We start from the raw sequence: 23,837 nt of genomic DNA, 5'->3' as shown, positions 1-23,837 counted from the left end.
CTCCCCAAAGCCGAGAAGGCCACTAGAGATGAAGAGGCTACTTGTGGTTATCACCCTCTCTCAACTCTATAACTCGTTGAGCGCGGTACTACCAGGGACGTGGTGGGAATCGAACTTGGAACCTCTCGCTTATGAAGCGAGCTCTCTACCACTACACCACTACCGCATACTAATAACTATAATTGAAACTACTAAATATAATTGAAAGCAAACAAGATTCTGTCTAAGCTCACTAGGATCATGTTTGCTTTCAATTATATTAAGTAGTTCCTGACCAGATAAAGTCTCAGTCCGTTAAGTGTACTGTAAAGCTCATTAATAGAGCTTCAAAAAATCTTTTGTAGAATAGGCATGGGAAGGTAAACAAAAAAGTTGAGCATTAAGGAGAAAAGTTTTTTCTAAAAAAGTTATGGTGCATAAATATTTATTGCTTTTAACTTTCTCGACATCGCATGTTTTATAACCAATTAAATAGAAATACCTATTTCTTATATTAAGTTTTGAATTTTTGAAACTTTTGTAAAAATTTTCCTTTAATTAAACCCAACATAGATTCTTTTAAAAATTTTTTATTTATAATAATATTAAGGACTTGGTTAATATTCAAGGGTCTTGGATCACCCCTAAAAATACTTATTATCCAAAAAATATTTAAATTTATTTTTATTTTATCCTTCAGAACACATATAGAGAGTGAGAGCAGAATTTAAAAATAAATGCTATTTAATTATAATTGTCTAAAGGGACATCCTATATATACACTTAGGTACACCCTAATATATATTTTATATTATAAATGTTTTAAACAAACCTTTCTTGTCTAGAAGTATTTGGAGAACTTTCCGAACCAATACCATTTCTTTTTTGTGAAATACCTATTATTAGACAAAACTATATTATAGTTAATGAAAAATAAAAAATGTCATAAAAAAGTTAAAACACTGGCTTATAAAAAAATAAAAATTTCTTTTGAGTTTTTTATAAATGTTTTAGTTAAGTTAAAAAATAATTAAAATTAAATTAATTAAGGAATTAAAAAAGAAAAAGATTTAGAGAAAAGTTATGCACAAATATGCAGAAAAATCCGAACAGTAGCTAAAATTCAATTGCAAAAAAGATTTCAATAGCAAAAGAACACGTAAAATATTTTTTCTCATAGTTTTTTTGCAAAAGTTAGAAACAAAAACTGCCTTCTTTTATTCAAACCATAAAAAGTGCTTAACTATGACAAAACTTAAAAAAAGTACAAGAACTTGCTATAGAAAGTTGTAAGACAACTTTATTTCTAAAATTTTTATTACCGAAGAGGAGAAAACTAATACGACGAACAGTCATCAGCAATACCTGATATCCATTACATTACCAAATATAGAAAACTTTACTAATAATATATGATAGCATATAAAAAAATTATATACAAAACTACTAAAAAAAACCCTTGAATTGGGAAGCTATTTTCAGATGAGACAAAAAATTAGCACTTTTTATTTCTGAGTCCACACTTGCTTGTTGAATATATGTTAAAGAGTGTTTACAATAAAATCTTTTACCTCTCACATGTCAATCTCAGAGGTCAATTATCAAATAATAACAAACCCAGGTTCTGACCTGATTTGACTTGAAGTCTGTAAAGTAAATTGGATACAGAAAGATATAATTAAAATGTGAACATTGTGCCTAAACAGCAAACCCCCTAAATTGTCCAGATTTTGAATTGAAAAGTACTGTGCAATCAATAAACACAAAATAACAATAAAACAACAACCAAAAAAAAGAGTTAATGGAAAAAGCAATAAAAAGTTTTGAATGTTTTAATGTGTGCAAGCTATGGGTACTACTGAAAAAAAAAGTTCAGAATATTATTAGATGCCCACACACAATAACAAATTTCTTTAAAAACTTTGTCTTATATTAATCAGAGATTAATACAAAGATCACTATTTATATTTCAAGAATTGGCAACACTGATGTCATGTGAGTCCATCTGACGGTTCCATCGTAAAGTTTGACATTTTTGACGATACACGTACTCAGAACATTTTGTCATATGGACGCTATTTGTTTATTTTATATTTAGTTGAAAGTTTCGTCTCGGCAAAGAATGGAACTGAATCGTGAACATTTTCGTGTGATGATTTTTTACAACTTTCGACGTGAATTATCACAACAAGAGTGCATCAATCAACTTAATTTGACTTTTGGCGATGAAGCTCCATCAAAAACCACTGTGTATCGCTGGTATAGTGAATTCAATCGTGGTCGTAGTTCGCTGTCCAACGAATTTCGGGAAAGTCAACCAAAATCGACTGTATTGCTAGAAAACATCGATGCTGTGCACGAAATGATTAAGCAAGATCGTCATGTAACCTATTGTGAGATTGAGGCATCCCTAAGCATTAGTTCCACCAGCTTATATGCGATTTTACATGAACACTTAGCTGTGCACAAGTTATGATCGCGTTGGATCCCACATAATTTGACAATCGCTCAAAAAAAGGCTCGTGTCGATTGGTGCGAATCATGGATATAGTCGTACGAGCCCAAAAGTAAGCAGCAGTCGACTGTATGGGTGTTCCAAGATGAACCAAATCCAACAAGTTGTTCACGCATGAAGCACTTCAAAGAAAATGGTGGCCTGTTTCTTCGGAAAAACTGGTCATATTGCAACAGTGCCTCTAGAGGATCATAGAACAGTAAATTCTGAGTGGTACACAACCATCTGTTTGCCAGAAATCTTTGGCGAAATAAGAAAAAAAAAAGAGACGTCGGATTGTTCTTCATCATGACAATGCAAGCTTTCCATCCATGAAGAATAAACTGCGTGGTCAACGATTTTCATTGTCCGAAGAAGCTATTGAAGGGTTCAAAAATCATGTTTTGGAGATACCTCATTTGGAATGGAATAAATGTTTTGAAAACTGGTTTAAGCACATGTACCGATCATCGTGGCGAGTACTTTGAAAAACAATAAAAATATATTCGCAGCTTAACTATTTGTTTTTGCTCCTATTCCAAAAATATAAATAGTAACCCTCATATAAGACAAAGTTCTTTAAAGAATTGAACTAAAATCCAGTATTTTGAATAAAATACAAGAAATATGTTTTAACTAAAATCCAGAATGTATACTTTAATTAAAATCTAAGAAATATATTTTTACTAAAATCCGAAAAAACATATTTTAACTAAAATTCCTAAAAAATTTTCAGTCAGCAGACGTATGTAGATAAATAGTAGGGGTTAAATAAACATGATGTAGATAAATAGACGGGATAAATAGACAGTAGATAATCTAGGTATGTAGATAAATAAACAGGGAGGCAAAAAAAAAAAGAATCAAAGTAACTAAAAAGTAATAGATCAATTGAGGTTATAATTTATAACACCTTCACCAAGTACGTTTTATTCTGAATATATATAGCAATTATATATATGTTTTTAGCAGCATATATTTTTTGTTTGTTTTAAAAGACCCCAAGTGACAAGACGAGTTGTTTCATATCTTAAATAAACCTTAAAAAAAAAGTTTAGAGTTACAACACATCAAAAGATATGTTTTATGCAAGTCTGAGTAGTTGGTCTTGACAAAGACAAGCTTCTTAAAAGATATCTGACTCAATAAATTCTTAAGCTTTGAATGCATAAATCCAAATGTAATGAATAATGGTTACTTACACGAGAGATAAAACTGAAACAATTGAATTAATCAGTGTTTCACTTACTAACTCTAACAGCAAATCCAACAAAAATAAGAAAATAATAACATGTTTTCATTATTTTACAAAAAAATGTAGAAAAAGTAAACAAAGTAACCTAAAATACTTTTTGAAAAAGGTTATGTAAGTTCATAATAGTAATTATTATTTAATTAATTAAAATATGAGATCATTTTAAAAATGGTTTCTTCCATTAGAAAAATTACTTAGAAAGGATTTTTAAATCTTATATTTTAAAATGTTGTATGACTTAATGCTGTTCTTTAAAAGAAAATCTAATCTCAAAGAAAAATACTTTTCTTCAAACAGGAAAATCGAATCAAATTGTATAAACAAAATTTTTTTTTAAAACAGAGCCGTAACCTAATTATTGTAAACTATAATTGTAAGTAACCTAATTATTGTAAACTATAAATATAAGTAAACTAAATTGTAATAAAAACTGTGTTGAGCTTTATACATTTATATTTGTAATGAGCATTTATTAATCTAAAAATATTAACTAATATTTTTTGTAAGCAACAACTGTAAATGAGCTTGTAACAAATTCTCTGGGAAATATTTGGATTAATTGTAAAAATAACACTTTTCTTAATTACCAAAAAATTAGTTAAATAATAAATAAATGGTAAAAGAAAAAAAATTACCATGTTCATGGTACCAAGAAATAAGAGATCTTGATATTAAGTGCACTAGTTTTAATGAATTTCAAAATTATACTATATATTAACTTATTATCACATTTATTTTCACACCTATTTCACATTTCTTGTAAAACGTGTACACGAAATAAGTGTGAAAGTAGAAAAACAACTAAATAAAGGTACTCATCAACTTTTATTTAGAACTAAGTAATAACTTTAATACAATAATAAAAGACAAAGAATTTCAAAGAAATTAATTTGTTCCTGGGGACATCTAATAAAATTTTGAACTTTTATTTTGGTGGTACCCATATGCTTGCAGACAGAACAACAATCAAAACTATTTGATACTTTATAAATGACATTTTCAAATTTTTAACGTTTCTGCATAGCTTTTTTTTTTCATTTTTTCAATTAATACTTACCCATTAATTTGCAATAATTTTCAATTCTGGGCAGTTCGGAGGATTTGCTATTTTAGACATAACTTTCATGTCGTTTTGTTTATACAATTCCATAGCCAGTTTGCTATAATGACATGATGATAAATCAGGCGAGAACACATATCTACTATTATATGATTTAGTAAGAGGTGAAAAACATTTTTGTTAACACTCTTTAACATGTATTTCATCAGAAAGTGTGAAATCAGAATGTAGGGTGCTGGTTTTTTGTCGTACCTGCAAATAGCTTGCCAAATCAAAGCATTTTTAGCAAACTTATCATGTTTTGTGTATTTAAGTTTCTTATCTGCTTTTCCTCTATACTTGTGCATTATAATAGACAGCACTATTAAGTATATTATAATAGACAGCAATTTGTTGATGGTTGTACTTCATATAAGTTATCATCTTCAATAACTTAGAAATTTTGAGAAATATACTTGTCATAAAACTTTCTTCAGCAAGTTCTTGCACTTTTATTCTGAATTTCAAAACGGTTAGGCACTTTAATAATTTGAAAGCTTGAAAAACATGTTTATTTTGAACTTTCACAACCTAACTATGAGAAAATTCTTATTTTTTTGCGCGTTCCCTTTGCAAGAGACTTTGATTATTCATAAAACTGATGACCAGTTTTCTAACCAGTTTTTTATCTCGAAAAACCTCCTTTCCACCATTACCAGATTTGCATTTAATCGATTTTGTTTAAGAAAAATGTTAAATAACATGACTAACAGTGTAGGGATTTATTTGCAACTTTTCTGCTATTAAATTGTAGCTTCTATTTGGATTTTCCCAATATTTGCGCAAAATATTTTTTCTAATGTCTTCTTCTTTTACCATTTTAAAAACTTATTTTAAGTTAAATGGGAAAACTAAAACATTAAAAAAAAAAAAGAAAGAAAAGAAAAACTCACTTTTGTTTTTATTGTTCAACACCTGTAAAAAAATATAAATAATTTATTTTAACCTAATTTTATAACTTTAATAAAAGCAGAAAAATAAGTTCATAAACAAGAATTTAAAAAATCAAGCAATCACCTCATTATTAATAGAACTATTTACAATTCCAAAAATCTGAATTAAAAAAAAAAAAGTAATAGTAGCAAAATAGTAACAAATAAATATACAAACTAATAAATATATATATATATATATATATATATATATATATATATATATATATATATATATATATATATATATATATATATATATATATATATATATATATAAATAAATCTCTGAAAAGAACAACCAAATATATAGACAAAACTGTAATAAAACTTTTTATGTTGCATAGTTTATTATCCAAGCCTCAGCACCTTTACAAATCATAACAATATTAATTAAATAATGCAGTATTTTAAAAGTTTTTTAAAACCAACAGAAGCTGCAATCATTAAGGAAAATTACTAGAAAAATATACAGCGTTTAAATGAAAAAGTTGTTATCATTTGAATTGCGATAAGTATTTACCTTTAGGTGAATTAAAAAAAGAAATAATTATTGAGAAAATAAATATAATAATTAAAACTAAGGACCTTATTGGGAATAAAAAAGATTTGCCTCATGTAAAGTTGTTTTTAGTAAATCTTTGATTGTGAATCGAATATTGTGAATTGACAGTGAATCTTCTAATTGGCTGGTATTTTTAGCTAATTAAACTGGGTCCAGCTCATATTAGATTGTTTGAAAAAAAACAGATAAAAAATATAACTATGAAATTATTTTATTTTATAAATTCTCAATCAAAAAGTCATGTCAATTTCCAATTCCTCTCGCCTCCCCCTAAATTATAAACCTAAAAGCATTTTTAAACATCTATATGTGACCATGCTCCTCCCAACCTCTCTATATGTATACAAATTAAATACTAAACTTTTGTAGTTTTTAGAACACTATGATCAATCATAGAAATTAATGGAAATTTTTTTTTCTTTCTAAAATTGATTATTAAAATAGAAGATTCCAAATATGTTAATTTTTAAAATAAATGTGTTCTATAGTAAATCTACCTAGCCTAGACAAAAGAGGTCACTGTATGAAGAAACAAGTTGGGTGTGGTTAATACCAGAGATTTTGTAGGAATTGAACTCAAGACTTCTTGCTTACAAAGCAAGCACTCAACAACTAGACCACTACCACAAGTTAAATGTTGAAAAACCTGTGACCATCTGATCAACAAATACACAGCAAGAGGTTCAGTCAAAACAAACCACAATGAAGTCCCTAAAAATATCAAAAGTTACTGATCTTAAATTATTTTGGGATCATTCAAACAGTCCATAATGCCATTAATAATTAGCATTACAGATCATTTTGTATACAAAGATATTTGACAAAAATAAATGGCTCCTTTTCCCGATTTTTTTCCTGATGAAATGCCTTAAACGCCTTTAAATAGCAATTCTAGCAGAACAATGACCCCAAAAAAAAAAAAAATTACCAAACTTATTAAAATTTATCGAATTAAAAGGAGCAGTTATTTTTTAATTTTCATTTACTAGATTCTTTATTTACAAGTTGAGAAGGAAACATCTTAATAGCAGAGCTAATTGAGATAAGCTCGCATTGCATCGAAGTACTACTCATATGCTGAGTAGGTGGAGCTGGAATTTGAACCTGCATTCCTGCTGCTACAACCAATTAATATTCTAAACTTTTAGCAGCGCTTTAACCAACTGAGCTTTCCTGGCTTGTTAATACAAATCTAATAGTAAGGTTAATAGTTATTGTAAAATTTTATACAAACACGCATATATATATATATATATATATATATATATATATATATATATATATATATATATATATATATATATATATATATATATATATAAATATACACACAATTACATTAGTGTTTAGAAAAACTATAATTACACTAGTGTTTAAAATAAGGAGTTCGACAGCTTTGGTTTGATGACCCATATCCATTACTGCTGCTAATGAACTTGAATCACCTCTAAAGCAAAATAAGATACAGTTACCAAACATTATCATGATTATAAAAATAATGAAACAATTAACAAATAATACTCAGCTCCCATTATTCAAATTTTGTATACTTACTCAGGTCTAAGTAATGTTGGTCCAAACACAATAGATAAATTTGCAGCACCCATTTGGTTATCATCTGATCTATCTGCAACTCTACAGACAAATAAAAATAAAATAAAAAATATGGTGTACATACTTAAGTATAAAACACTAAATTATAATATCAATTTATAATAAGTTCAAATATAAAAAACATTAGTTCACTACTATATTGTATAAAAAGTTATAATAAGTTAAAATCAGAAACAAATATGAATATAGTAAAATTTCAAAAATAAGTCTTATAAGAAAACAACAACTATTAAAAAATCAAATAATCAGCATTAACATAATTTTTTGCATGATATGCATCAAACTTTAAAATAATTTTTTGCATGATATGCATCAAACTTTAAAATAATTTTTTGCATGATATGCATCAAACATTAAAATAATTTTTTGCATGATATGCATCAAACTGTAACATTTTTTTGCATGCATCAGACTTATTATTATAGTTCATTTTCTAGCTGATTTTTGATTTTGACAAAAATTTTATTTTTTATTATGAAAATAAATTAAACTATACATAATTATATTTAGTTTTTGAGAAATAGTTATATTACTTATAAATTTATTAATTGTAGATTTATATTATTTATAATTATATAAATATATTACTTATGAACTTGTTATAAATGGTTATGTTAGTTTGGTTTTTTTTTTTGAAGAATTGTTAAGATGAGTTTTATTGGTTTTCAATGAAATTTATTCTTAAGATGATTTGACATTTGAAAGCATTTATACTTTTAATATTACAATATTGTTTCTGGAATGAAAATTACTTGTGTGTAAACAAATTCATAACTAGATTGCAGAAATAATTGTGACTGATGTTCAGCATTTTTCCATAGACCTTTCAAAGATTACTACATTGTATATGTTTAACTATTACATTCATGCCATTTCTTAGCTTGTCACTTACTGGTCAACAAATGACTTTCATCAAAAACTAGCAATTCTTCCAACTTTTCTACTTAATGTTTGAAATATAATGTCAAAAATATAAATAAAACAATTTAAAATTCTATGAATGACTTTTTCATTCCAACTTTAAATGTAGATTTTTTTTTGTTATTTCACCTCCCCAAGGCCCAGAAGGCCACTACAGATGAGGAGGCTACTTAATTGTGGTTATAACCCTCTCTCAACTCTATAACTCCGAAACACGAACCTTGACAAACAAGACCGCTGCGCGGAGAAACAAGTTGAGCGCGGTACTACCAGGGACGTGGTGGGGATCGAACTCGGAACCTCTCGCTTATGAAGCGAGCGCTCTACCACTACACCACTACCGCATTTAACTGCAAAAGACAATCCAGCTAATATGGTAACTGGAATAAGTGATGCAAGTTAAAAAAGATTACCATATTTTTTATACACTTAGCAACTTTTGCTGAATGATCATGCCCAAATATATATTAAAAATATACAAATAACTTGTAAAATAACTGGTCTTCTTTTGAATTCAATATATCAAACTCAGTTTAAAGTGCCAGAAAATAGATTCTAACATGATGTTGCAACAAGATAGAAAAGCCAGTTTTTAAGTTTAAAATAACTTTTTAAATTATTTCAAAAAAATTTTATTCTACACAAATCCATATTGACAAGAAAAAGGAAATTATTTTCTATCAAAAATCAATTCACCTAAAATAAATATGCTTTTGATTTTAGAGAAAGAATGTTCAATTCAAGTTGCATGCTCTTATACTTTTAACCTTTTAACATTCATAAACTTGATAATCTATATTGTTACTAGCATTAGCTATTTTCTAACCATTAGCATTAACACCAACCACAAATGTGCAATCACAACATCATTACTAACTGCCAAAGTGACAATTTTATAATTGAATTTAAACCTAGATACTGTTGTATAGATGTTGTATGTGTAAACTAATATAGTTGCAAAAAGTATATTTGTCAGTTCAAAATATTGGGTAAAGCATTGGTAGGAAATTTTATAAAGTATAAATTTAAAAAAAATTGACACTTACACAAATTTGCAAATATACATGACATGCATAAATGTAAAACAGTTGTAAAAACTTGTGTACATACAAATCTGCTGAACTAGCATAAATGTGTCAACTGGTTTTTAATTACTTTATAATAAATGTTAAAAACAGAGAGCTTATCCAATCTACACTCAATAGTAGATGCATGTACACTTTGCTGTAAGTGTCTTTACCTACCAGTTATTGTATATAAACTTTTTTATAAAAGATAGCAATTTTCACACTTTGTAAACTAGTTTGCACTTTACTATTAAACTATCATTACGTTGACACAAACATGCACTTAATAATTATTATGATGCTTCCCCTTACATAAATTCAGAAATAATCACCATACTGCTTTTAAGTTTTTAACTAATTCAACAAGAAAACAAAATACCTTTTCAAATGTCGTATAAGTTTTTCAACAGTAAAATAGTTAGCACTTGGCAATTGCTTTACTATTTCATGAAGCTGAGATATGATCTCCTCATATTGGGCACATTCTGCCTCAGTCATTTTATCAATATCAGTGGGAGATAGTTTTAAATTCATACTTTCCTAAAATCATATTTAAATAACAAATATAATTCAAACATATTAAACTAGCAATTTTTAACCGTTTTATAAACAAATTAAATTTAAAATGAAGATAATTTAACTAACCTTGGCAAGCTTTATAAATAATGGGTACATCTTGAATGTCAATAGAGGTTCCGGCAGCTGAAAAAATATCCAACATTTTAAAATACTTCATAGGAATTTGCAAATACAAACAGAAAATTTAAATGTCTAAAATTTTATATAAAGACTTTATTTCAAAAACCATTTATATTTAAAAAATGTCATGATAAGTGTTAGTTATGCCATTTTGTGACGGAATTCATAAGCTTTCTGATTATATTTATTTGTTCAAAAAAACATTTTGTCATAAGGACTTTGCTTTCATTCGTTGTTAAATATGAAGATGTGAAGAAGTTTTTAACTCTACTGTAAAATTAACTAACTTGACAAAGGTGGTTTTTGAAATAATGTCTTATTTTCTTTAAAAAATTGCTTATGTCAGACTTTCATGTGAAAAGAAATTATTGAACCTCATACCTAACTTAGATACAACTTTAAAACTGTAGCAAGAAAATACCTCATACCTGTTTTAGATAAACTTTAAAACTGAAGCAAGAAAATACCTCATACCTGTCTAAGATACAGCTTTAAAACTGAAGCAACAAAATGTGGAGGAGTATTAGAAAGATCAACCAAATCTCCTCCTGATTCAAATTGCTGAATAAAAAAAATAATGCTAAATATTTGATTTGAAAAATTAAGTTTAAACATTTACAACCATTTTTTTTTTGTCTACGTTATAAACTAATTAAAACTGATTTTTTTAAATATTTTTAAATATGCATTTGCTTTAAATTTACTTTACTTTAAATAATAATACTATATTCATAAATAATAATAAACTTTTTCAAGATCTATAAAGTAAAAACGAAATAAACAAATTTTTTATTTATTTCATTTTTACTTCGTAGATCTTGATTACATACTACCATCATTTTTATGTTCAATAATACAGTGTCTGTACACAATGATATCCATCATAATACATAATCATTCAATGATAATCAATTACTAGTAACATTAACAATATCTTTTACTTTTATTAAACTCACTCCCCTCCCAAATCTCTAGAGTGGGCCACAACAGTTCTCTTCTTAAGCCTAAACTTAAAAACATCTTGTTAAATGTGCTTCAAACTGAAAGATTGTGAGCCAAAAGTTCAACCAATAGTCTACCACTCAGCCAAAAGTTCAACCAGCAGTCTACCACTGCCTGGATAAAGAGCACTTAATAATATATAAAAAATAACATATATTGGTCATATTGTTTTGTGATGTTAATTAGGTTAATTATAGTTAATATAGTCATTCAATGTTTAAATAGTATAGCTAATCATAAGACATTCAAATAATCAAGCCAATCATAACTCATAATCATATAATGTTAAATAATCATGTCAAATAAATTAAACATTTAATGGTAATATATAATCAAATATTATTAACACCACTAATCCATACATTATATAATGCATTATATGAGCATTAATATTACAATATTAGTGTAGTTTACATACTAATTATATTTGTAGTTTGCATACTAATTATACTTACTGCTAGAAACTTATATGTTAACTGAAATGTATTGGGTCACAATCATGAAGAAATCATGATATTCTCTGATACCTATTTTTTTGAGATAAACAGCTTTGAGCCCAGCACAGCTCCAGTGTTTTAAACAGGTCTGTAATTTTTTACATTTAAAAAGTCTAGATTTTACTATAATTATATAAAAGTTCAGAAACAAAATGAAAGCTTTATTCAATTATCCTAATATACCTGACACAGTTTTTCTACTTTTGATTTCACTCCAGAAACCCTGTAAATTCCCTGTAAATAAAAATCACACAATTGTATGAGAAATAATTTGTATTTTATAGATTTGAATATTTTAATTATTTTATGAAAAAGTTAAAGCAATCAAAACAAAACAAAAAAGTATTATTTTGAAAACAATTGAATTTAAATTTGTTTGCCAGTTAATTATACTAAAAGATGATAATAAAAAAGTCTATCCTTACTTTAACACATAAACCATTTTCATCAATTACATTTATACACTTTTCAATGATATATGGGATATCAGTTCGTTTTGTGGCAAGCAAATGTTGTTGAAAGTCGACTCCAAATGTTGTCATTTTACGAGGTAATCGCTACAAAAATGAGTATTTTATACAATACAATAAAAATTTAGCTTTTAATATCTTTTAGATTAGATGAAAATTTCAATAAAAAAAAATTTGCATAAAAAATTTAGTTTAACAATAATTTTTTTTCAATAAGTTTTTTAATTTTTACTTTTAATTTAATAAAAAAATCTACATGTAAATGTAAAAGTTTTTAAAAAATATTTTACAACATTTTGCAATTTCAGTTTTTAAGCATTTACAATTAGAAAATTTTTTTTTTCACAACAACTGCCTCATTAAGTAATGCTAAAAAAATTAGAAACAAAAATTAATGTAAATTATAACTAATAGAGTAATAAATAAAATCGTTAGTAATGAAACAATGTAGTTTGTGTATTTTTAAAACTCAATTCTTTTGCTGTCTGAATGGAATTGTTGTCCACATGTCAGTGTTTTTCAAAAATCTCTGACTTGCTGAGACACTCACATTCCTCTTTTAGTGTTAAAATTATTTATCTTACTATGGTAAACATTTTGGACTCCAATATATTTCTTTATTACACTTTCTATAGAAAGAAATTGAGCTTGAATATTTTAAATTAGTAGAACTTGAATAAACAAGTTTGGATTACATGAATTGTTTGATTAGATTAAATTAATTGATTAGATGGAGTGTATAAATTTATAACTGATATTTATTGAATTGAAGTTGAAAGTAAGAATGAAAAACCAAAATTGCGAAAAAAAGAGTCGAGAGAAATCGAGAAAAAACTCCGTTGGAGTTGAGAAAAAATCAGAGTTTCGATAATATTTTGTTATAAATTAAAAAAATTAAACTATCTAGTTGATTATTAAACATTGTTCTTGTATTTTTTTTTTAATTTTATATATTTTGATTTATAATTCATAATAAATTTTTAAAAAATTTATATTTTTATATTTCTTAGTATACTTAAATTTTTTTTTTATCACAATTTTTTTAACGAACAAGTTTTATCCAATAAATAGTTTTCTAACCGGCATAGATTAGAAAAAAAATTTTAAAATTCCTGTTTAAAAAAAAATCAGGATTGCGCAAATAACAACTCAATGATACCAACATGTTTTTACGATTTTCGTATCTGGAGAATAACCCCTCTGCAAAATTAGAACTGATGTCAGTCTCTACAACCTTTAATTTCCTTACTAACGTTTCCATAACAATGTCACACTCCAAAATTGTTGTATTTGGTTTTTCCAAGCAAACTGCAGGCTCAGAATGACTTCCAATAAGTCAGACAGTGATTTTAAGAAATCTAAGTCAATTTCGTCTTTAAGCAGTTTAGTTCTTCGAGTGTATTTTTTACAGCTTCTAAGCAATCCAAAAATCTTTTAATCATCTGAAAAACACTGTTCCATATAGTGCGGTTGTCGAGCAAAAGTCCTTTGTCATGCAAAGGTCTGTAAATTTCATTTATTTATTAAGAACTTCATATCGAAACAATGAATATTTCAAAAAATTAATTAGTATTCGAAGTTATTGTAGATTTTTTCGATGTTTTTTTCATATCTAATCTCATTCTCCGAATAGTCAATAAGAAACTCTCCTTTAGTCCTTCCATCAGTTTCTGTTTATATTTCAAAATCCGATTCAGTTTTTTTGTTCACAGTTTCGCGACAATCTTTTTTAGCGTATATCAAATCACAAACACTCACATGAATTAAATGATTCTGGCAGATCTGCTGTGGAAACTTAAATATGGTACCCAATTTCACCATCCAGCTACAGCCATCTGTAGTTTTACCTGAACTACCTTCACTATCTATACCAAATTCTTTTAATTTTCTCACCATTCCTTAACAATACGTTCTGTTGTGATGAACATTTAAATTATAGTATCTTCTACCTTTATTGTTACATTATTCGTCGCCCGTTAGTCCAAATTTTTCTCCTTTTGCTTTCAATACAGCTAATTCAGCGATCATTAAATATTTGGCTTCAGCATGAAACATCTTAATTTTTCTGAAATTGTGGACACTGACTTGGGCAAACTATGCCCATAATTTTCAAAAACCATTCTTAGTGTTTCAGATTGAGTTATTGACCTAATCAAATATCCATCAAGAGCTGTGAACTTGGCAAAAAGATAGTTTAATGACATCTTAGTCAAAACTGGTCTGGAACTGGATGGTTTTAAATCTATTTTCTCGCAACTTTTGACGTGTCCAATTAGGCCGCTTGTGCTGTCTCTTGGACAAGCAATTCTTCTATGACATTTTTTGCAATCTCCGTATTTTTTATCATTTACCACAACTTTATCAAAGTAATTCCACGCTTCCGAAACCATTTTTCTCTATGAAAGAAAAATTATCAATTTGATTGTGACCTCAGATAATTGTTTTTAATTTTATTTTAATTGTGATAATTTATCACTTTTTAGGTTATTAATTAAGTTATTTATCCTAATAGGTAAGTATAACAAAACATTATTATTACTTGTTATCACTTATAACATTTTATTACATAATTTTGCCACAATGCATAGTGGGCCGGATATTAGACTTATGGCAGACAAAATTATTTTGATCATACGATATACAACACAACTTGTACAAAATAAAAGTATTATATGTTTAAAACTTACCTCGTTATTTTAAGACCAGTTTTTGCATATATTATAAATAATGATCTTGACTAAATATTTTTTTTGTAAAAGTAAACTATTGAATAGTTAAAATATATTAACTAATATCACATACGCATAATATTTTAAAAGTTACTGTTTACTATATCTTTGCTAAAAAATTAAAAAATTCTTGCTTTTTTGACAAAAAAAAAGTATGTTATTATGCATTACATTTTATTATACCGCAATTGATTTTTGTGGATTTAAAAAAATACTATTATTAAAAAGTAACTATTATACTCAAAAGAGTTTTTGAAATAGTAAAATGGAAAATTATGAGTATGTTTTATTATATGGTTTTGAATAGAATAAGCTTTTTTTTGAGGTTTTTTTCCACCACTACCACCTGACCGACTGTACATTACAATTGCTTTGCGATGTAAATTAGTGTTGTTATTGAACAAAGAGAACATTTACATTTTGAAAACAACAAGAACTATCGCAAAAGCAGCGTAGAAATAAAATAGGAATTTAATTATTTTATGAGTAAAAATTGATACTTTCTAAAAACTTTGTTGAAGTTCCGTCAAAGTTTCTTGATTTATCTGGAACTCCGAAAAACTGAGAAAAATCCGATGAGATTGTGAAAAACTTGTGATTGCAATTGAGTAGTTTAAGTAAACTTTGATGTTTTAAATAAACTTGCAATTTCAGGTCAGATAATGTATTTTGTGTAGCGTGCTTGGAATTGTAGGTCAGATTATGTATCTTGTAATATACTCGGAATTGCAGGTCAGATTACCAAGTATTAGGATATGTTTTCGATTGTCAGAGTATAAAATTTGGCTAGCATTATATAAACTGTTTACCTTCCTTGCAACATGGTAAAGAAAGTTGTATGTAAATATTTGCTGGGCCATTTTTTTTATAACTAATTTATTATAATATATTACAAACAATTTAAAAACACCTTAGAAATGTGTTTAAAAAAAAAAAATAATGTTTAGAACCATGTCTTCAAAGAATGACTTGACTATCTTTGTTGCCAACGAAACTAACTTTATTCCAAACTTGCAAATGGAACTCATAAAACCCAACTAGTTTGAAGAAGTGTGCCGAGTGATGTTTACAAGTTTCAAAAACCTTTAGTTCATGAAGCTACAAGAGCTGCCAGGTTGCCTGTTTTTCCAATGTTGGACAGAACCAAAATTGGAAAAACTGGCTAACCTTTTTAAATTGTTGTTTTACAATATCAAGCAAGAATTTGCAGGTTTTCTAATCAAACCTGCAGATTTGTTCGACACATAGTTATTTTAAATAAGTTAGTTAATTGATTTTAATTGTTAAGATTAAAAATCAGAAAGAACATTTTTCTTCAGAATTTCTTCAGATTTTAAAACTTTTTTCACTCTGTTAATTTTTTTTTTTGAACTATAATTAATAGTAATAAAAAATTGATGATAAAAGTTTAGTTTAGTAAATAACAATATATAATATATATAAAAACTAGATCAATAAATAAAAAAACATTTTTACTTTGTTACCACATTTGATAGCCAACTTTTCTAAACACTTTTTGTGACAAATTAAACCACACTAAAAATAATGAAGCAAATTTACTAAACTAAGATAGCAAAATATAAAGTCAGGAACATGTAAAAAATATAATAAAATATTTATCATATACAAAGATTTAGAACATGTAAAAAAACATTGATAAAATTTTTATTTTATACATATACTGTAATACTAATGGATGCATATATTTTTATTATTACTACTTTGTTTTACTGATTGGTGTTATTTTTTTCCAAAAACTCATACATTTATAATGAGAAAAACAGAAAACGTGCTTAGCTTCTGTATGACTGCTAATGTTGTGCATTTAAATGTAACACATTGCTGTATGAAATCATTGAAATGTTATTATGTAACTGATTTTAATAGCAAAGCTCAAACTAGACAATCATAGATGACTACTCCAATAGCTGATAATCACATTTATTGTTTGTTAATGCACAATACTTGTTACTATACACAGCAGCCTTGTGTGAAGAAGAAAAAAAAGCAGTAACCTCCTTGCCTATAGCGATCGCTTGGACTTTGGGAAGGCAATGATACTTTAAAATATAAAAAATATACTTATTTCTGTTTGACTTCTAAGAATTCAAGGAATTTTCCACTAGTATTGAACCGAGTTTAATAACAATTAAAAGATGGTGTAAAAACATTCAAATATTTAATTGTAGGTGAAAAATTCTCAAAAAAATTTTTTTGTTTCTGAATTAGTCAGCAACATTTTTTCATTTTTTATTAAAATGAATTCACTCCCAACAACAAGCTCCCAACAAGGCTACAAGGACCTACTATCTAAGTATTTATTTAAAGTACATTTGAGAGTGAACAGAAAACAAAAATAGTAAATTGTATGATTCATAAAAACATGAGAGCGGGATAGAATACAAAACCATCAAAATTAAAGGAAAAAAACTAGATAGATAAATACTTTTGACAAAAAAGTTAATTATTTTAAATGAAAACAATAAGCTTTCCATCTTGTTGACTTTACGCCATTTACACGAAACAAACAAAATATTTATCTGTATTATTGCATAGTTAAAATTGGTTGGGTAATCCAGATAATTATAGATTTGGATAAATTGGAAATCCAAGTTTAAATATTAATTACAATTATAATTGAAATAATTTGTAGCTCTCCAACAAAAACATAACATTTTCAGTGCCTCTAACATCTATTCTACTGTCTGCAATTATCTAATTCTATTGTCTGCAGCATTTTTTTGTCAACAGCATTTTTTTTTGTATGCAATATTTTTTCTTAAAGAGCAAGAGAGCAATGACTTATCTTTAAAGATTCAAAACAATAACAAAATCGAAAAACAAATTTGTCTGGCAAAATATGTTTAAAACAAAATTTTGAAATTTGAAACAACTTTTTGTGACTTAATTCCTCTGTTTTTGTTGTTGTTCTAATGATTCACCACTGAATGACTGCAAAATAATGCTAAAATTATTTTGTTGCATAGCAACCATCATTACCTTTTAGTTCAAAAAAAATTAGCCCAAAAAAAAATCAAACTCAAAAAAGCTCTACTTTACAATCATTTATAATAGTTAGGTTTTTGTCAATAATAAAAAAACAGATCTTTTACTTATAGAAATTATATTTTGCAAAAACAAAATTTCAATATTTTTTTTTATTTTATAACTTTAGATATATTTATGCATTTCCTATTTTTTTTTATATCTTATTTATCAATTAAAAAAATTTTATACATGTTTTATTATATACCACAAAGAAAAAAATATGTAAAATGAAATATATTTTTTGCATTTGTTTATATTTATAACTTTTTCTTTAAAAGAGAAATCCAGAAATAAAAAGTAATACAGTCACGCTGTGGCGTACATAATTTCAACAAATATAAAATTAAACAGTTTTAATTTAATAATACTTTAGGCAATAAATAAAATAATTTTTACCTTTTCACATTCTGCACCATTGAAGTATACATAACTATCACATTCTTTACATCTAGCAGGAGCACGAAGCTTACGGAATTTATGCATTTTAGCAGCGAGAGAAAGCTTTTGGTTACGAAATGGACCTGGTTCCGATTCTATTCAAAGAAATTTTTAAAACTAGACATTACTAAATATACTTTTATATTCTTTTAGATTTTAAATATGCTTTTAAAGATCTTAAAAAAATATATCTTTACTTGAAAATAAAACAAAAAAAAAATCTAAACATACTTTTTGTCTCTTCTTTAACATCTTGTTCATCATCTGATAATGGAATATTATATTGTTTTCGTTGATTTGTTGGACTATCATGAGGAGATCCTGGCAATGATCTATCTGTATTGCTATCTGTGTCATCAGTAGCTGACTCCTAAAGTATTTAAGAAAAGTTTATTATGATTTCTTTGATATAAACTTTATATCAAAATATTATATATACCGTAAAATTGCCTAAGTTTAGTCACTTAAGCTTTGAACATTCATATCTTGAGCATAAATAAATGTTTTTTAATTTTTGTTTTAATTAAACATACAACTATATTGTTAATTTATATAGTAAATATTAAGCAATAAAAATAAAAATGTGCATTAAATATTTTTTTTCAAATAAGAACAGCTAGTTTGGAAGAGCTTACCATTTTGTAAGTTTGGTCACATTCTAATTAAAATTTCGCAATATTACAATTTTAACTTCCCATAACACAAAATATCACAAATTTAACATCCAAATAACACATCGCAATAACATAGCGCCATCTCACAAAAATTTAACATCAAAAATTATGAAAACTAGTTTTTTAATTTTATTTTATAATAAATTTATGAAACAAAATCGCTTAATTCAATTTTTAAAAAGATTTTTTTCAACTGACAACTTTGATAAAAAAACAAAAACTATTTCAGCGCAGTGCTATAAAATTTAATTATTTTGTAATCGGTTCACATTTTTTTACAATCAACCATTTCTGCTAATTGTTATATGTATGTATGTTGTTTTTATCACTTAGTGATGCATAGTTACATAATCCATAGGTGATAGTATAATAACTGATATATATGAACATAATCCATAAGTCATCATTTTTAATTGTTTTGAATAGGCAGCTGATGTTGCATCTAATCACTTTTCTGTAACAACTTGGGGCTCATAGTGGCTTATGAATTTTAATCCCAAAAAAATTATCTAATGTAAATTTGAGATAAAAATTTTATAAGTTTTTAGTTCTCCTATGAAGTATTTCTAAGACTCTGACATCCACAATTTTTGCGATGCATGTCCTTATTTTTGTTCTTTTTTAATATTAAAAACATACTAAAAACTTGAGTTTACTCAATGCCTATAGATTAGGCTGTTAAATTAAAAATTAACAAAAAAATTAACAAAAAAGCTGTTAAATTAAAAATCAACAAAAACTATGACAAAACCTTAAAAAAATGTGTTACAGCAAATGATACATAACATGTTAAGTAAAATAGAACAATAACTTTTAACCTTTTTTCCAGATCCCCAGGTAGGCCGTTTCGCTACCACACCAAAAGGCGAAATTGGTCTTTCAGAATCAGGTAAATTGGTACTATTTTTACGTTGCAGTGTACGAGGAGTTATAGGCATAAATGCTGGTGAAAAATCTTCACTTGATATAGCTAGAACGTCTTGATTTTGTCGAATTGAGCTTAAATATTAAAAAACTATATATTTTTTATCATAAATATATTTATAATAATTTTTTTTAAATAAAAAGTCGATTTAATTTGCTAGTTTTAAACTTAAGTTCAGATGCATCAAATTATAATAACCAAACCTTTTTATTCCCTCTCCTTTATATTTTTCAAAACTATATTTTGGTATCATAGCTTGATTAAGAGTAGATTGTTGCAGGCGCACAAATTCTGCAAACTGCTGGCCTTCTTCATAGCCTTTACTACTTTCAGCCAATGTTTTGTATTGTGTTGGAAGAACATTAAACAATCCTTCCATCATCTTGAAGTAAGCTATTGTTACAGACTTCATTGTTTTATCACATTGATAAATTAACTGACGTAGATCTAACAAAACATCAGCTTTGACTCTCTGTATTTCATGCTGACGAACATTTGCTTCCTCAACACAGAGTTTGTATTGTTCCTCACTTTCATCTGCACTTTTTTTAAAGTCCTCTTGATGCTTTTTTTTACCAATGGTAAATTTAGTTGTATCTTCTTTTCCCTCTTGCTGTTGTTTAAGGTACTAAAGATAATAGTAAAAATAGTACTACAATTTATTGTAATAATTATTACAATTTATTGTAATAAACTTTTCAATGATATAAATTCAAGAACAGCTGCAACCAAATAACTTCAATAACAGCTGCAATCAATTGACAATAAAAATATAAAATTAAAAATTTACCTTTTCAAGATCTTTTTGTTTTTGGATGTATGTTTTCTTAGCGATCCTTAGATTTTCACGACTTTCAGCCTAACACACACAAAAAAAAATCATTAATATTGAGAAAATATTCAACATAATCTTTGATTACATACTATTTAAAAGTATTTATTGCACAGTATAATTAAACCATTTTGTTAATTATTATATTAAATTTGTTACATCATTAATTACATTCTTTCAACATTAATAAAAGTATATAATATATATATATATATATATATATATATATATATATATATATATATATATATATATATATATATATATATATATATATATATATAAAGTTATATACTTTAAATGTCGGCAAAAAATTTTTGACACAAAGGGGTTACCATAAAACATAGAAATGAGGTTGGCAATTTTTTGCCACTTTTAGGTCAGCAGTTAGGTCAGCATTGCTGAATGCTGACCCTAATTCCTAGAGCTGATATATACAGTTAGTCTCAGAATTAGGGTCGGCATTTGGCAATACAAAGTCAAAATTTGAGTTTTTAGAAAATTTACTTTTTGTTATATATTTCCAATAACATCACCACAATAATACCATATTTAATCTTCTTCAAAGCATAGTTTTGTATAAATAACTTATCTGATAAACAAGTTTTTCCTTAAGTAACTAAGTTTTGAGAATAATAAACTTAAGTTAGACTTTAGAATAACTCAAAATATAACTTGCAAAGAAGTAAAAACAAAAATATCTGTGAAAACACCATATTAATACAAATGCATAATCAAATATTTGTATTTAATAAAAATACAAATATTTGATTATGCATTTGTATTTGGAAAATGCCAATTACATATATTTGTATTTAATTTGTATTTGGAATCTAAAATTGACGTATTTGCACTTGATCAACTATATTTGACTCCAACCCTGACTACATTTAAGCCATCTTGAATACCATTAAACACTTTATTTGATTAAAAAAAAAATGAATTGAAAAATAAAAAATAAGGAAACATTTGAATCAATTAAAGGATAAACTAAAAAATTTAACATATTATTCAGTCTAAATACAGATATTAACAAACTCCAGATTCATGAGAAATCACTATGATTTAAAAAAATGTGTCATCCTTCCTCCTTGAAAATTAGGCCCATCCTTAGTACAACAAAGTTAGCATAAAATAAAAGTTAATATCAACCTCAAAAAGAACTCAGAAAAGTTGCTTTTTGCAACTTAAAATTAAGATATAGCTTATTCTAGAAAATTTTTTCATAAAAAACTGTATTAGGTTTTAGCCTGTATTTAGTATAAGGCTGTATTGAGAAGTGTTTGACATTTTAATATTAGTTGGGCCAAAAAATCACCATTTTTACTATCAAAATACTGATCTCTTAGGACTCCAATGTACTGGTCCTGGTTCATTGCACCTACACAGCGGCCCAATTGACCTATCCCGGACCATGACATGCAACCCTAAACCATGATAGACCTCCTCCATGCTTCACAGTAGCATTAATGCAACTGCTGTGGTATCTTTCACCCACTCTTCTCCTCACTAAAACTCTCTTCCCACCACTAAACACTTGAAAACTGCTCTCATCACTCCAGAGAACCTGTTTCCATTGATCGATGGTCCAGCTATGATGTATCAGTGCAAATGCTCTCTGCCTCTGGCGGTGATCACAAGTTGACAGTGGCTTCTTTGCAGCCACACAAGTGTTTAAACCAGCTTTCTGCAGCCTGGCTCTAACAGTCCTAACAGCCAGCCTGATTCTATATACTCTATACAGCCTGGCAGCTATATCAGGGGCAGTTAACCACCTATCCACTTAGCTCATTCGGACAAGAAGAGTTTAGTGGATAGGCGGACAAGAAGAAGAAAATCACTTAACAAAATTTTTTTTTCATTTTACACTGTGTTTCATCAACAAAGATTCATCAGAAATGAATGATCAAATTAATAAAACTTCATTTTATACAAATTGTATAAATTGAAATTAATAAAACTTCAATTTATACAAATTGTATACATTGAAGTTTTATTAATTTGATCTTTGTCGATGAAACACAGTGTAAAATGAAAAAAAATTTATGTTAAGTGATTTTTTACTAATATATATATATATATATATATATATATATATATATATATATATATATATATATATATATATATATATATATATATATAATTAATTAGTAAAAAACACTTATCTAACTTTTATCTTCGACTTGAAGTTTCACCATTGCTGGATCATCAGGAAGAGTTCACTCTTCCTGATGATCCAGCAATGGTGAAACTTCAAGTCGAAGATAAAAGTTAGATAAGTGTTTTTTACTAATTAATTATATATATATATATATATATATATATATATATATATATATATATATATATATATATATATATCTATATATATATATCAGGCCTTGTTACGAGATTTCGCTGCGTAGCGAAAACGCGTAGCGCATTTCTAAGTAACTCAACTCAGCAAATATATTTTGCATCGTTAGAAGTTATATTGCGTCACTAGCGTCTTTTCAAGTATTGTAATTAAAGTTATTTTACTAACGCGTTAAAAATCATACAAACAGTTTTTTTTTTCTCACTATAACAAAAGTTACAAATAAAATCTAAGTTCT

General features: G+C 26.8%; 1 protein-coding gene across 1 annotated transcript in view; it reads right to left on the bottom strand.

Annotated features, from left to right (window-relative positions):
* Positions 1–23,837, bottom strand: part of LOC100211723 (rho GTPase-activating protein 45) — a 50,070-nt gene that overhangs the window by 3,590 nt on the left and 22,643 nt on the right. The window contains exons 12-27 of the mRNA XM_065818361.1: positions 21,199–21,267; positions 20,612–21,036; positions 20,302–20,482; positions 19,041–19,179; positions 18,768–18,904; positions 16,800–16,859; positions 12,550–12,681; positions 12,308–12,358; positions 11,100–11,186; positions 10,572–10,628; positions 10,306–10,466; positions 7,879–7,959; positions 7,690–7,771; positions 5,845–5,880; positions 5,721–5,742; positions 812–875 (exon numbers count right to left, since the gene is read on the bottom strand). Of these exons, the coding sequence (XP_065674433.1) occupies positions 812–875; positions 5,721–5,742; positions 5,845–5,880; positions 7,690–7,771; positions 7,879–7,959; positions 10,306–10,466; positions 10,572–10,628; positions 11,100–11,186; positions 12,308–12,358; positions 12,550–12,681; positions 16,800–16,859; positions 18,768–18,904; positions 19,041–19,179; positions 20,302–20,482; positions 20,612–21,036; positions 21,199–21,267 (1,784 nt within the window). The remainder of the gene's footprint in view (positions 1–811; positions 876–5,720; positions 5,743–5,844; positions 5,881–7,689; positions 7,772–7,878; positions 7,960–10,305; positions 10,467–10,571; positions 10,629–11,099; positions 11,187–12,307; positions 12,359–12,549; positions 12,682–16,799; positions 16,860–18,767; positions 18,905–19,040; positions 19,180–20,301; positions 20,483–20,611; positions 21,037–21,198; positions 21,268–23,837) is intronic.

Source organism: Hydra vulgaris, chromosome 14 (assembly GCF_038396675.1).
Source record: "Hydra vulgaris chromosome 14, alternate assembly HydraT2T_AEP".
Classification (NCBI taxonomy): Eukaryota; Metazoa; Cnidaria; class Hydrozoa; order Anthoathecata; family Hydridae; genus Hydra; species Hydra vulgaris.
This window is presented reverse-complemented; position numbering and strand designations above follow the sequence as displayed.